Source organism: Castor canadensis, chromosome 12 (genome assembly GCF_047511655.1).
Source record: "Castor canadensis chromosome 12, mCasCan1.hap1v2, whole genome shotgun sequence".
In the NCBI taxonomy this organism is placed as follows: Eukaryota; Metazoa; Chordata; class Mammalia; order Rodentia; family Castoridae; genus Castor; species Castor canadensis.
The window spans coordinates 61,683,636-61,699,626 of record NC_133397.1 but is presented as its reverse complement, the minus strand read 5'-3'; the positions used below and the strand labels follow the sequence as shown (position 1 = coordinate 61,699,626).

Genomic DNA, 15,991 nt, shown 5'->3' with positions numbered 1-15,991 from the left:
AATGGCCAGCTGGTTGGTCACCCCTGGCAAGTGTGAAAGTCCAGCTTAGCCCTGAGCGGTCATTCAGGGTCCAGTCCTGTCTGGTCTCTAGACATTTCTAAGATCTAAGCAACCTTCTTTGTGTGAGAGTTCACTGATCTTCTAAAAGGTGACATCTCCTGTGTTTTTTGCCATCCTGTTCTTGATTTGTGCATATGCATAGTGCAGCCATGAGGGTGGTTTCGTCCACAAACACACCTTGGTCACCCATGATGGCAAACCCAGCAGTAGGACAGGCCTTTCTCACACCTGCCCTGCAGGACCTGGTCAGGCATGACCAACCAAGCCAGCCCTCCGCATGGCCTTCTGTGGCCTGCCTCTTGGGGCAGAACCAGGGGCCTTGCTGGCGCCTCCGCTTGGTTGCAGGCAGTAGCCTCTGGTCCTTGCAGTGGGGCCAGGTGATACTGCCTTGGCATCATGCCCGTGGCTACTGTGGGGACAGAGCCGTGATGGACATGGAGGGTCAAAACGTCTGTATTGTGACTGTCTCCCAGTCACTCCAAGTTTTGCAACTCAGCATTCTGGTTTAGCTGTGACACAGAGTCTACTGTAGCTGACTTTTGTTGGTACTATAACATGGAATTTCCTACACCTTGTGCACCTGGATCTTAATAGTAGTTCACTTCTGTGCCCAAATGCAGACGTGTGTCCCCCATATCCACAGTGCGCATCTGCGGTCGGAGCTGTGAGGAGTGCACACCACAGTCCTGTGCTGTCCTCAGCCGTTTCGACAAATGTGTGGCACATTCGTTCACTTCCGTGCTTCTGTGAGAGACCGCTCTGTGTGACCAGTGCTCCCTACTTTAATTTTTTAAAGAGTGCTTTTAACCCTTGAAGACAAAATCCATCTTGTTTTGTATATGAGAATTGCTTTTTTTTTTAATGAATAAATCAAACACTACCCACAAAAAAAAAAAAAGTAAATTGAAGCTGGGCACTGGTGGCTCACACCTATAATCCTAGCCACTCAGGAGGCAGAGATCAGGAAGATCACTGCTCAAGCCCAGACCAAGCAAATGGAGTGTGAGAGCCTATCTCGAAAAAATCCTTCACAAAAAGGGCTAGCATAGAAGCTCCAGGTGTAGGCCCTGAGTTCAAGCCCCAGTACCGCAAAAAAAGTTTTGAAAAAGTGAATTGAAGAAGACACCAGAAGATGGGAAGACCTCCAAACCAAACCAAAAGCAACCTACAGATTCAATGCAATGTCTGATACACAGATGATAAGCAGGAATTTTCGGATGTTAAGGGTTGTTGGTCAGCTCTGACAAAGAAATCAAAGGCAGACTCGATCGAGCAGCAAAGGTCAGAAAGATTTTATTTGTAGAAAAGAGATGGGAAAGGCTGCCTGGGGGCATACAGCGGAACCTGGAAACCAGTGGTCCCATGGGTCAGGTTGGAAATTGGGTTTTATAGCGTTTTTTTATTGCCAAGGGAAGAGATGTCTCTCTGGTACAGACATTTCCTGGGGAGGAGAAGTGTCTCCCTGGCTAATTATCACCTTTTCAGAGCATATGGACCTTCTGCAGTCCGCCCTTCATGTACATCAAAATTCACGTCATTCTCTGCAGAAATAGAAAAATTAACCCTAAAATTCAAATGAAGACTCTAAATAGCAAAAGTAGTCCTAAACAAAAAGAAAAATGCTAGTGGTATCAAAATACCAAACTTCAAATTATACTACAGAAATATAGTAACAAAAACAGCATGGTACTGGCACAAAACAGACATGAAAACCAATGGAACAGAACAGAAGGCCCAGAAATAACCACATAGCTACAACCACCTCATCTTTGACAAAGGAGCCAAAAGCACACAATGGAGAAAAGACAGCCTCTTCAATAAATGGTGTTTGGAAAACTGTTTCTCTACATGCAAAAGACTGAAACTAGACTCCTATCTCTCACCCTGTACAAAAATCAACTCCAAAAGGATCAAAGACCTTAACATAAGTCCTGAAATGCTGAAATTACTACAGGAAATATAGGGAAAACTCTGGAAGATACATACCTATGTAATTATTTCCTGAATAGGACACCAATTGCCCAGGAAATAAGAACAAGAATTGACAAACGAGAGTGCTTAAAATTAACAACATATCAAAAGAAAGTTACCAGAATCAAGAGACAGCCCATAAAATGGGAGAAAATATTTGCCAGCTACTTACTCAACAGATAAAGGATTAATATACAGAATATATAAAGAGCTCATAAAACTTATCAGCAGCCAGGTTATCAGTGGCTCACACCTATAATCCTAGCTACTCAGGAGGCAGAGATCAGGAGGATATGATTAGAAGTCAGCCCAGGCAAATAGTTCGTGAGACCCTATCTCAAAAAAAACCCATCACAGAAAATGGTTGGTACAGTGGCTCAAGTAGTAGAGTGCCTGCCTACCAATTGTGAGGTCCTGAGTTCAAACCCCAGTACTGCCAAAAAAAAAAACCCCTAAACACCAAAACACCCAAATAATCCAATTAATGAATGGGCAAGTAAATTGAACAGTTTTTAAAAGAAGAAATTCAAATTGCTGATAAATACATGAAGCAATGTTTAACATCCTTATCCATAAAGGAAATGCAAATCAAAACTACACTAAGATTCCATCTTATCCCAGTCAGCTTGGCAATCATCTAAAAAACAAAAAACAAATGCTGGCAAGGATACGGTGGAAAAAGGAACCTTCATGCACTGTGGTAAGAATGTACACTGGTCCAACCTCTGTGGAAATCATTATGGAGGTTCATCAAAAACTAAAAACAGACCTACAATATGACCTCATCATACGACTCTTAGGCATATATCCAAAGGAGTGTAAATCAATATACAAAGGAGATAACTGCACGCCCATGTTTATTGCAGCTGTCTTCACAATAATCGAACTCTGGAATCAGCTGAGATGCCCCACTACTGATGAACGGATACAGAACATGGTATATTCATGCACACATATACATACATACATACATACATATGCCATGGAATATTATTCAGCCATAAAGAAAAATGAAACTATGTCATTTGCAGGATATGGAGATCATGTTGATGGGATAAGCCAAACTCAAAAAGTCAAATATCACATGTTCTTACTCACAAGGGAACCTAGACCTAAAATGATGATGATAAAGGTACATGAATGTGAAAGGGGGACGAATGGGAGGGTAGATCAACAAGAAGAGGGATGTGGAAAGGAAAGGATACAGAGCGGGGAATAGGATCAAAATATGCTGCACAGATATGTTCTAAGACAGCACAATTAAACCCTCCAAAAACTATATGAAAAGGGGAGAGGCAAAGGGGGAATGGGAAAATGGAAGGGATGAACTTGTTCAAAGAACTCTGTACACATGTACGAGTTACCACAATGAAACTCACCTGTATTATTAAACAAACAATTCAAATCATAAAAAATTCAAAATATAATAAAAACCATTTAAAAAGAAAATGGAGAACTAACCAGAATCATACCTATCCGAGAAAAAGAAACTAATGTGTCCCATTATTTGCCCTCGATTTCTGACAGGTATGGTCTCATGGTCAAATGTAAATCATCTGCGCATAAGCAAAGAGCTACATGTTGGGGATGGGCCTTTTTTCAGAGGCTGACTGAGCTTCACTGCTGAAACAAATATGCTAGAGAACAGCATTTTTGATGATAGTGAACACAAATGAGTTAAACAGCATAAAATTAAGGGTGAATCCTTCACAGCCTATGACTTCATTGCTAACAAACAGCAATTTGAGAAAAGTAGTAAAATCTCTTTATTTTTAAATCATTTAAAAAGGAACAAACGGAAAGATGGTTGTCATTGTGTACTAAAAGCCAGAGAATGAAAGCGAAAACAAAAACATACCCCACATCCTTGTTATTCTCTCAAATAAGCAATCAATTAAAACACTCTGCAAATAATAAAACAAGAAAACAAAATCCTGCCAGTTCTGTGAAAAGCAGTTTTACAGATATGTGATTAGCTGCTGCTTACTCTACAAAGAAGCAAAGCATGGTCACAATTGTTTCCCATGTGGGCAGGATCCTGGACTAGACTATTCTGTGTTGTGAATTCAGATGGACATGGATTGGATTGCTGATAAGTGTGCTTACTGCGGAGGAGCAAATCCTTTCCCTCTGATAGCTTCCTCTTCTGGAGAATGGGGAAAATGACACTCATATATGGTAGCTCTATAGCTTTAATGAGACAACATGTAAGTGTTGTACAGCTCAAGCTCTGAACAAGAGTTAAGTGTTCCTAAGTGAACTCAAGGTAATGCAACGGAGATGGCAGTATATGGACACAGGAGAAAACTCCCAGAATTACACTCAGGTGTGTTTAGCTGACCAAGGTCTGTGTGGAGCAAATACTATTGTCTGAAGAGGCCAGGAGGCTTGCAGCACTGTGTAAATCAGCTCCAGCAGTCAGTGACAAATGGCCTTAATAAAGCAGCTTACTTGGCTTGCAGAACATAAAGATGAACTTTAGAGGTTGTATGGTTGCAGTTTTTCATTCAATTGACTAAGAAACTCTGGTGGGTATTGTCAGTATCTGTTAAAAATCTTCCCTCTCTCCTGAAATGAGGGATATCCTCCTTTCATAATTGGGCATTTTCATCCACCAAAGAAGTAGAAAAACCAAACTGAAATCACTTCCTTTTGTGGGGCATTTATGTATACATTCATTTAAGTGTAAATGAGAAGTTAGTGGAGCTGAGCCTCAAGTTTAACTTTAAGCTTTACTGTTTTAAAAAAATTGGGTTTATTCTGGTCCTCTTTTTCTAAACCCCTATCATTTCCCTATACATTGTAAGAATCCACTGGAGTTGCATTTGGATGAGACGGAAATGTTAAAGCAAAGAACTATATGCATTGGTTTCCTGGATTCTAAGTCTTTGACCTTTCCACTTAACACATGAACAAATCCTTCATTCTGTATATGTTGATTTTCATGATACTCATCTGTCTTGTACATACCTTGGTATGTAAGAAGAATACTTTGAGAAGTCAAAGTATTCACAAAAGAATATTAATAATACCAACTGTAAAGTTATATGGACTCACTTTTATTTGACAGAATAATTGTAATTAAAGTATACAAAACATGTATTTAACTCATGGTTGATCACATATAAAATGATAATTTGTATATTATTCACTGGGTGAAATAGCCAGAAGAAAGCTTTCTTTCAAAACAAAAAAAATCATATCTAAGAAAATGCCTTTATTTCCTTCCTTTCGTCAATACTAGAATTTGAACTCAGGGCCACATGCTTGCTAAGCAGGTGCTCTACCACTTGAGCAATGCCCTCAGCCCTCTTTGCTTTAATTACTTTTCAAACAGGGTCTCAAGTCTTTCACTCGGCCAGCCTGGATTGTGATCCTAGTATTTATGCTTCCTGCATAGATGGGACCACAGTTACACATCACCACACCCAGATATTGGTTGAGATGGGGGGGGGTCTCACTAACTTTTTACCTGGGCTAGTCTCAGACCATGGAGACCAATCTCCACCTCCTGAGCAGCTAAGATTATAAGCAACTGCACGCAACCTAAGAAAGCGTATCTCTTTACAGAGCTGTGCTATATCATCCTTTGGGCCCTCTGTTGCAAAAGTAGACTCAAGTGTCAAATAATGCCTTTTAATTTATCCTCTAGGATTATAATTGTAGGACAGTACTGTATCATACTTCTGTGAATGTAAAATATTTTGTGCCTGCCATATGATACATAGTAGTGACCACAGTTTATCTAAGCTTTTTTAATGATGTTACTCTAGAATGTTTTCTTTCTAGATGATGATTGAGAAGCTAATTTTCAAGTGGTGCCAGTACTACAGCAGTAATAGAACTTTGCTGCTTTCTAGGGTTTGGGTTTTTACTTTTTCTCTTTTTTTTTAATTAAGGGTGTCTCTGTATTTGTTCAGATGACTGCAGAACATGGAAAAGCTGTTGCTGCTATTAACACATAGCATACTGCTATTAAGTCTTTTTATATAAATATAAAACATATGTATACATATATAATTTGAATTTTTGGAAACTTTAGTTGTGCTTTCAACTTTGGAAAAAAAAGTGTCCCAGTTTACCATGTTAAGCCAGCATTGTACAGAAATTAGTAGCAATATTGTTCTAGAAATGTTAAACTTAACTTTTTTACCATTTGTACAGAGTTAATGTAGAGTATTAAGTATGTAAGGTTTTATCTGCATGACTTTGATTACACAAACAAAATTATTTTCTAAATAATAGTGGAAAAGTGGCAATATGATCTCACAAATGCATAAAATTAAACATATGCATGTAAATAAACATAAAGAGATGCTCGAAAGGATGACAACCAGAATGTTAATGGTAGTTACCTCAAAATGATGAGACACCCCTGCTTTCAGAATCACCTCTCATTCCACCTTTCTTGGCACACGGTGCCTATAACTACTGAGCATGGCTGAAGGGAAGACAGTATCGGTGAGCTGGTTTTTCAAGGGATTCTCCATTCTGCTAAGGAAGTACTGCTCAATCATGAATACACATGAGAATAAGCATCTGGAAATCTTGTTAAAACAGATTTCTGGGCACCACCCTTAGAGTTTCTGATCAGTAGGTCTGGAGTGAGGGCCACAAATCTGCATTTTCCTTACATTTCCAGTTGATGGAAACTGTTGCTGCTGCACCAGGGACCACATGTCAGGAATCACTGTCCTAAAATTATATTCAGTATCCTAAAAGTTCGTTGAAATCACTTCAGTTTCTTGTTCTGTTCTCTTTTACTTTGAGAACTGTTCATTTAATCATGTTTGGATATACCCTTTCCCAGGGCCACTCTCCTGCCCTTTTGCAGCCAGGTGATTTTGTCAGTGCAGCAGCATGAGAAAGGCTCTGACCTTCAGGTTAACAGTAGAAGGCAATGATAAGGCAAGAGACAGAAAATAAGATGAACTGAAAGTCTATATAACAAAGTGAAGAACCTTTGTTCCCAGTGCATAAGAGTTCACATAACAGACCTGACATTGCTAACCTTTGAAAGGCCTGCTTGCACGGTCAGCTCTGGCTAGAATCTAGGACTCTGATTTTCAGGAAGGTTCCCACCATTCCCTAACTGATAAGAGTGGGCCCTGCACCTAAACATTGTTTGTACAAACAATGTGGTTTATGGTGAACACCTGCCTTCCTTCTGGGAGTCTGGAATTCTGGTACATGGTAGACAAAAGGTGCCTATATGACCAGCCTCCAATAAAAACCTTAGGCTTTGAGCGTCTAGTGCTTTTCCCTGAAAGGTAACAACATTTCACACGTATGGTCACAGCTATTGAGTACATCCTGTGGAACTCAACGGGACAAGGACTCTTAGAAGTTTGTATTTACCTCCTTTCCTCCACACTTCACCCCATGCACATTTTCCCTTTGCCAGGTTTGCTCTGTATCCTTTTGCCTATAAATATCAGCTATGAGTAGAAGCATATGTGCAGTCCTATAAGACCTCCTAGTGAATTACTGAACTTGGGGGTGACTCTCGGTACATTCCCCTTTACTGACACCACTCCCAAGATTAAAATTCAATACAACCTACAATTCTTCCCACCTACTCACCCCCCAAATTACAAATTCAACACTATTAGCATCATTCCAAATTTGGAACCTGGGCATGTGGGTGAAAGCAGCATAAAACAATTGAAAAAAACTAATTCTTCAAAATTGATGATTGAAAATACTATTTTTTTGTTTATCTGTATTTTGTGATATTTATTTAATGAAAGATGATTCATTACCATGAAATAAGGGCTCAAAACTTACCACTTAGTAAACAAAAGTACAAATGTTACATTTGAATGATTATCCTGACATCAAAAATTGTTTTAGATAAGATACAGCATTCTCTACAATTCTACAAATCACAGTGCATGTTATTTTTAAAAAGCAATCTTCAACATATTCTTCAAACTATTCTATTCTCATAAATCCTTACTAAGCTTTCCTTGCCATATAAACCATCCCCTGCAGCAAAAGGCCAGGAAAGACTGCATTTTATAACTTCCCTTAACACTTAAAAATCCTGACAACCAGGGACAGCAAAACAACACATAAGTCCTTTAAGTATATGCAAAAAGAAGATTAAAAGAAAATAAAAATTAATTTGGTGTGCATTTTGATTTTGCAAGTAAATTCCTTGCAGCACTGGTAATTTTGAAGGGTGCACTCAAAGTTCTTAAGCTTTTCCTAATTACTGAATAAAACAGACTAGCATTTGTACCTTCCACTCTCCTAGTAAGAACAATAATTACAGTATTCTACAATCTCCAATACGCCCTCATTTTTTTTTTAAATCTATAATGTTCTGTTCCTCTGAAGACATCAGAGGGAAGAGACGCACTTTTTGGCACTTTACAGAACTCAAAAAAAAAAATCGAGTCAGCAATCTATTTCTCTAATCCTTAGGAGTAAGAAATAGATACTCCTTTTCAACCCACCTAGAAGCCTGGGAAAGGGCAACGCAGGATTAAACTGTGTCACCAGAACGTGGCCCAAGAAACGAGAGCCAAGAAAGATGACATAACACTAGAGTTCCATTTCTCCAAAATGTCTATCATTCTCTCCATTCTCGTCACCCACTCACACAAAATCTCCCAAGATTCGGGAAGGGTAAGTACAGTACTGGTACCCAGTTGCAGTAAGAGCAATTCACTTAATTACTGAGTGTCAGTTCTGCCAGCTCTACCCAGAGAACCTGAAGCGACTCGGGCTTAGAAGAGTAAAAAAAAGAGCTGATGCTGCTACAAAAGTGCCCCCAAGGCGAGGATGTAAGCAGTGTTTCTTGTGACTCTGGGAACACGCAAATCGCTGAAAAAAAAAAAAAAAAGCAGCCTGGCCCGCAGGATAGCCTCTCCTGCGCTGGGGGTCAGCCCTAAGACCGCAACTGAGCTGGGCTGTCAGGTGTGGCCGATTTTCCCTCCACTACATGGATGGGAAGGAGGCGAGGGCAGGGGCGGAACCTCGGTATGCAGCTGAGAATGAAAGCACACCTAAGCAGAGGCAAAACAAAAATAATCCTTCAAGATAGATTATTTAAAACACTATGCATGGCTTCTTTTATTTTTCTGTTCTCTAGAAAAAAAAATTTTTTTTGAGATGCTGGGGATTGAACCCAAGGACTTTCTCATGCTAAGCAAGCGTTCTACCTACCACTGAGCTACATCTCCAGTCTCCAGAAAGTTTTTAATTCAATATATATTAATTGTACAAAGGGGTTTCACTGTTATATTTCCATAATATAATGGAATACACAAAATGTATTCTGATCAAATTCACTCCTTCCATTACTCTTTCTTATCCGAGAAACTTAAAGAAAGCCATCCATTGCTACTAAATCAGAAAGCTCCAAACTTACTGTTTAAGAGGAGTCAATTCTGCATTCAAATGACTATTCTTGGATGAGACAGAGCCAATTACGCAATTCTACGATGTAATTTTAAAAAGAGTGTTTCTGTTGTTACTGTTTTGTTTTTTTAAAGCACGAGCACATCCAAGCTATCTGGCTGACCCAGAAGCTTATGCTGCGACTCTCAAGCGGTTTTTCCAGGTAGCCTGCAGTGTGAGCTCACTCACTTAACCCGGGTCTCCCCCAGACCTTGTGCCCTGCGCTGCGCGTGCACGGAGCCCATCCTGACTCTCAGGAAGAGTTGCCCGGCCCGCGAAGCCAAGGGCCAGTGCTTCGGAGCGTGCCGGCCAGGGGTCAGCAGAGGCTAGCTGACCTACTGGCACATCCGCACACGCAACTCGCTAAGCGTTAAAGACAGGCAGCCTAAGGAGTGACAGTCGCGACACGGAGACACCAGTGCGTGGCACCCTGCCGGCCCGCCCCTTCCTGCTTCCCCCCTCCCCCCGCCAGCCAACTGCCCCAGAGCTCAAGCAAGGGCGGGGAGTACTAGGGGCAAAGGAAGCGCTCACCGCTTCAGCGGGTCCGAAACCTGCGGCGCCCCGGCGGTCGCGGGAACCCCGCTAGGCGCCGCGGCCTTGGCTGCCGGCCGGGTGGCAGTCCCCTCAGGAACGCAGTCCCCGGGCATCGCCGGTGGCGCGCGCGCAGCTCCCGCGCAATACCCCGCGCGCCTCGCACGCCGCTGCACTGGCCCCAGGCGCAGGGCTCCGCTCGGCGGAGCACGCCCACCGCGGAGGCTAACCAATGAGCGAGGAGCGCGGGAAGGCGGGGGCGGGGCGGAGCAAGCCGGGACGCCCATGTTGCTGGGCAGCCTAGCGACGTCTTAGGCTCAGCTGTCCTCTACTCCCGCCCTTCCGGAGCTGACTGGGTTGGGGAAGCAAAGTCCACAAATTAAAAAATCTGTAACAGTCCCCGACTCCAGGAATACGCTTCCGATTTTGCGGGGTCTTTCCTTTTTTAGATAAATATTTCTTTGTCCAGTGTTTACAGAACACCTACTGAGGGCCACCCACCAGCCCCCACTTTCCAGGCTCTGCAGTCAGTGAATGGATGAGCGAGGATCTGGGGGAGCCCCCAGAAGTCATGATGTGATATGACTGGGGGTGACATTTCTGCCGCAGAGATTTAATAGGCTTGTTACTCTGGAATTCTGTTGGCATTAATTGACTTCCTTGTCTTCTTTCTTCTCTTATAGATAGCTCATATGTGACATGATTAAAATTTTCAATCTTGCCAAAAATGTATTTAAGGCAAAAAAAAAGTATCCATACGTTTTCAACGGCTATACTGACTGCATAGTGTTTCATCAAATTATTTCAACTGGTTCCTCATCTTTTGCTATTGCAAACACTACAGTCAGTATTCTTATTGAGCTACTTGGCAGGTGAGCAAATATATGTTTAAGTACTGGGCGGGGGGGGGGGGGAGGTGAATGCTGGATTTTAAGGTAGGGACTTTAAAAATTCTGACAAATGCTCCAAATTGTTGTCAGTATAGCCATTTCAGTTTATGTTCTCACAGCATTATGATTTGGATGTAAATATACCCCAAATCTCATGTGTTGAAGGGTTGATCCCCATCTAAAGGCACTGTTAAAAGGTGGAAACTTCAGGAGGTAGGATCTAGTTGGAGGAAGTAGGTCACTTGGGGGTGTGTCTTCAAAGGGTGCATTGGTACCCTGACACTCTTCTCTTTGCATCCCAGCTGCCCTGAGGTGAACAGCTTTCATCAACCATGTCTACCATGATGGAATGCCTCATCATAGGTCCAAAAGACACCTGGCCAAGCGACCATGGACTGAAATCATGAGCTGAAATAAACCTTTCCTTCTTTAAGTTGATATTTTTCCTCAGGTATTTTGTCACAGCAACAGACAATTTATCAACACAGTATTTATCAAATTTACTTTAAAATTTCCTATGAACTATCTGCTTATTACCTTTGTCTATTTTTCTGTTGCTTTTTAAATTATGGAATATTTTTATATATGCAAATTAGTACACTGTGAATAAATTATTTACCTTTTACCCACCTTGTGTTGGCTTTGTTTACTGTATGTTTGTAATGAATTACTTTTTATTTTCACAGTCAAATTAATTGGTTTATAAATATTTTTAGAGTTTTTGTTCTTAATCTTTCTTACAAAGGCTGTTTCTATCCCCCAAGATTTAGAAAAATTCTTCCATGGTTGCTTCTAGCATGTTTTGTTACTATATAGTTAAGCAATAATGCAAATAATATACAATAGGACTAATATGTTACAACAAACAAATAAATCAGGGCAAAGGATAGGAATAGATAATTCTCCAAAGATGATATAACAAATACCAATAAGCACTCAAAAAGATGCTTAATGTTGGCAGCTGTTGTGGTTTGGGTAGGAAGTGTCTCCTAAAGGGATTCATGTATTGAAGGTTTGGTGCCCAATGAAAGCAGTGTGAGAGGTGGGGCCTTTGGGAAGTGATAGGACCATGAGGTCTCTGCCTTCACCAACTGATTAATCCATTAACGGGTTCAGTTTTAATAGATTATTGGGAGGTGGTAGATTTATTGAAAGTGGGGCCTGGCTGGAGGAACGGGTCACTGGGGGCATGTCTTTGAAGGACATCTTGCCCTAACCCTTTCATGATCCCTCTCTCTACTTTCCAGCCACCATGAGGTGAAGAACCTCCCCTGCCACATGCTCCCACTGCCAGGATGTGCTGCCCAAGCACATGGAGCCAGGTGACCATGAAATGAAACTTCTAAAACTGTGAGCCAAAATAAATCCTTCCCTCTTTAAATTGTTCATGTCAGGATTTTGTCACAGTGACAAAAAAACTAATACTGTAGCCACAAAAACTAACACAGTAGCCATCAAGCAAATGCAAACCAACCCAAAATGTTTTATTATTCACCCTCACTAAGATGGAGATAATAAAAAGTATTTTATATGTATAATATATATAATATATATACAAAAGTTAACACTATGTTATATATAGCATATACAATTTAAAAAAGATAGATGGGCATAGTGGTACTTGCCTATAATCCCAGTTACTCAAGAGGCAAAGTTAGGAGCATCACAGTTTGAGGCCAGCTGGGGCAAAGTTAACACAAGACCCTATCCTAAAAACAAGTAAAACGCAAAGGGCTAATGGCATAGCTCAAGCCATAGAGTGCTTGCCAAGCAAACTCAAGGCCCTGAGTTCAATCCTCAGTATCCCAAGGGGAAAATAAAAGATATTAACAAGCATTGGCAAGTATTATAGATTGAATTGTGTCTCCCCAAATTCATATATTAAAGCTCTACCCCCTAATGTTTGAATATAGGGCCTTTAGAGAAGTAATTAAGATTAAACGAGCTCATAAATATGGAGACCTAATCCGATATGACTTGTCTCCTTGAGAGGAAGAGACAGCAGGGATGGTAAACATGGGAGGTCACGGGAGAAAGCATCCCTCTGCAAGCCAAGGAGACCAATCGTGGGAGAAATCAAAAGTGCTAACACCTTGATCTTGGACTTCTGCCTCTACTACTGTGAGAAAAATAATTTCCTGGTAGCCACGTAGTCTGTGGTATTTTGTTTTGGGAGCTCTAAAAAAATGATACAAGGATGTGAAGAAAATGGAACTCTTACTACTGGTAGAAATACATTACTGGTGGAAATATAAAATGGTGTAGCCACTTTGGAAGACAGTCTAGTAGTTATTTGTACAGTTAAACACAGAGTCATTCATAATAGGACACACCAATTGCATTCTTACATATATACCTATGAGAAGTGAAGCATGCCCACACAAAAACTGAATATTCATAGCAATATTATTCATAATGAACAAAAAAAGAGTTGTGACAACTCACATGCCCATCAACTGATGAGTGGATAAAACTACAATGGGACATAGCCATATGGTGGAACGTTACTCAGCAATAACCAGGACTGAAGTATGACAAGCTACAATATAGGTGAAACTTGAAAATATAATTCTAAGTAAAAGAAGCCAGTTAGTAAGGATCACATATTGTATGATATCATTTATATGAAATGTTCAAAATAATCCAACATACAGAAACAAAGTAGATTAGTGGCTGCCTAAGGCTGGAGCGGAGGAGGGCTGGGAGTGATTAAGGTTAGACATGCAAAGGTTTTTTGGTGGGGAGAATAATGAATTGTTCTAAAGTTGATTGTAGTGATAGTTGCACAACTCTAAACATACTAAAATTCATTGAATTGTATACTTTCAATGGAAAAATTATCTGAACTTTATCTCAATAAAGGTGTTAAAACAAAATCAATACCCAGATTCACTGGACAAGAGTCATACAGAAGAGACCCAGAGAAGTAAATCTGGGGGAAATCACTAACCTCATTGCAATGCTAATTGAAAATTACAAAAGAGAATATTGAAAAATTCATAAGTTGATAAAATTATTTCGAAGAATAATTACTTTTGAGAGTGGCATACTAAATATAAGATCTATGAAATTATTCTTTTTCATCCAATAACCTACACATGGATATATGCTCACTTAAAATAATCCAAAAGTCAATTTCACTCAATGTTTATAGCAACACTGCTTGTAATGCAAAACAAAATAAATCTGAAACAACTTGAATACCTAATAATTGAGAGAATATGCATCAAAGCAAATAGATTACATTAATAAATGGGGAAGTGTATGTAAAACAATAAGAAAAGTTGACTGCAAATCAGTTTGTAAATGCTGTCGAGTGTACACAAGTAAGTGTATACTGTTGAGTATAAATGAGGAGGAGATTTAGTAACAAGTGATACCAGGATTCTTCTTAGGGAGAACAGACTGTCTTTGTTTGGAAAAATACCCAGATAAACTGTTTGGGGTAGAAGATGAGACTATGAAAATATGGGTATGAGCAGAAGCTCTAGAAAAAAGAAAAGAGCACGAAAAGGAATTTATTGTTGCTCCTGAGAGGAAGAGGATACAGTAGTGAGAAGAGATGGGGCAAGCAAGGACAGGAGAGACACAAGTCAATAGGACAATGAGAAGTCCGAGTGTGCATTCAGTGATGGGGTAATGGGAAATTTCTAGTAACAGAGTTGAAATGGACTTTTTAAAGGAGTAGAGGGTCTGATGTATAAATTTAAAGTTATGTTCCCAAATCTTAAAATCTAAAATTTTGTGTGAATGGGATTTTATAGAAACTGGGAAAGGGGCTAAAGTTGAGCCCACAGCAACAATGAAAACACTGCACACGAGGAAACAGAGGCATATGGGTAAAAAGGATAGAAGAAAATAAACCTATCAGATATTATTGGTAATCATGGGAAAGGCTGGAACACCCAAATTAACTGTTTACCTTGCAAAGGAAGAGCTCTAGCTGAAACTCGCCTTACTTAAGGATAAGAAGTTAACAAGATGCAAATGTGCTTTAAGTTTATCAGAGGCTTCAAGATAGGATTTTTTTTTAATCTCATTTTTTTTCTAATAATATTGGTCCCCATCCAGTGACTAAAACAGAATGAATTGATTCTGGTTAAGCCCCTGCCACAGCAAAATCCAGTGGAAGTGATGTTCAAGTGCACCCTGGGTAATAGCTACGAGAAATGGAAATGAACAGGTAAGGTGGAAAAACTTTATCCCCACTCTCTCTTAGCAGTAAGGTTGGAAAGAGTTCAGTTAGGCTATTCAAATTTTGTAAAATCACTCTAATGTGTTCTACATCGAAGTACTGCTAGAGCAAAAATATCAAATGTTCATGAAAGCTGGTCTGTGAGGAAAGATTAAAAGATTAAATGTGTAAATGGCACTCAGGAAACATTTGGAAGTTCTTAATTATCAAACTCCAGAATTCATGACTTCCACTGGCTTGGCTAGAAGAGGGTTACTGAGCAGCCCTAAATTACGGATGGCAGGCTTGTGGCACAAGGCCCAGAAGTGATTTTCCCAAGGTTATAGAGGAAGCCAGAGGGTGAGCTGAAAATAGAACTGTACCTCACACTCCCATGCAGGCTATATGATAACTTGTGTACTGTCAGCAAAGAGTTGAGGAATGAATGTCCTGGAGAGGTTAGCATAGTTTTATGGCTACAGGAGTCTTGCTCAACAATTGTAAGTGCTACTTGACAACAGCAAATGGCATACCTAATACTATAAACAGTAACATTCTGGGCATGGACGCATGATTGTCATAAAAACAAAATTCCTCCTTGACAACTGAAAAATTTAAAAATTACACAGCTCCAATGCCACCACTTGTATGAGGCTTAAATCTCCAGAGACAGTCACCTTCAACCCTTACCCTCTACAAAGACTAAACCTCCAAATAGCAACTCCTCAACACTGTAATCTCAGCAACTTTATGGAAATTGACAGATGTGTCTAAATGTTTTCATTGTGTAGGATTTCTGGAGACTTAGGCCCTCACTGATAACTTTCTGTAAGTTTCCTTACTGAATTATCAGAACTGGAAAATAGAATGACAGTCTGAAAGTTAGAGCTCACAGCTCAGCCACTAAATTTATCTTTCTAGATACCAGCTGGCTGGTATGCTCATACCTGGTGATATT

General features: G+C 40.2%; 1 protein-coding gene across 3 annotated transcripts in view; it reads right to left on the bottom strand.

Moving 5' to 3' along the window:
* Znf638 (zinc finger protein 638) overlaps window positions 1-10,124 on the bottom strand; it is a 114,365-nt gene extending 104,241 nt beyond the window's left edge. For 2 of the 3 annotated variants that reach the window (XM_020180939.2, XM_020180938.2), the window contains exon 1: window positions 9,970-10,123. In XM_020180939.2, coding sequence (XP_020036528.2) covers window positions 9,970-10,085 — 116 coding nt within the window. In that variant the 5' untranslated portion in view covers window positions 10,086-10,123. Of the gene's footprint in view, window positions 1-9,969 lie in introns of all 3 variants that reach the window. The other variant, XM_074049959.1, reaches the window with a different exon arrangement.
* Between the last annotated feature and the right edge of the window lie 5,867 nt (window positions 10,125-15,991).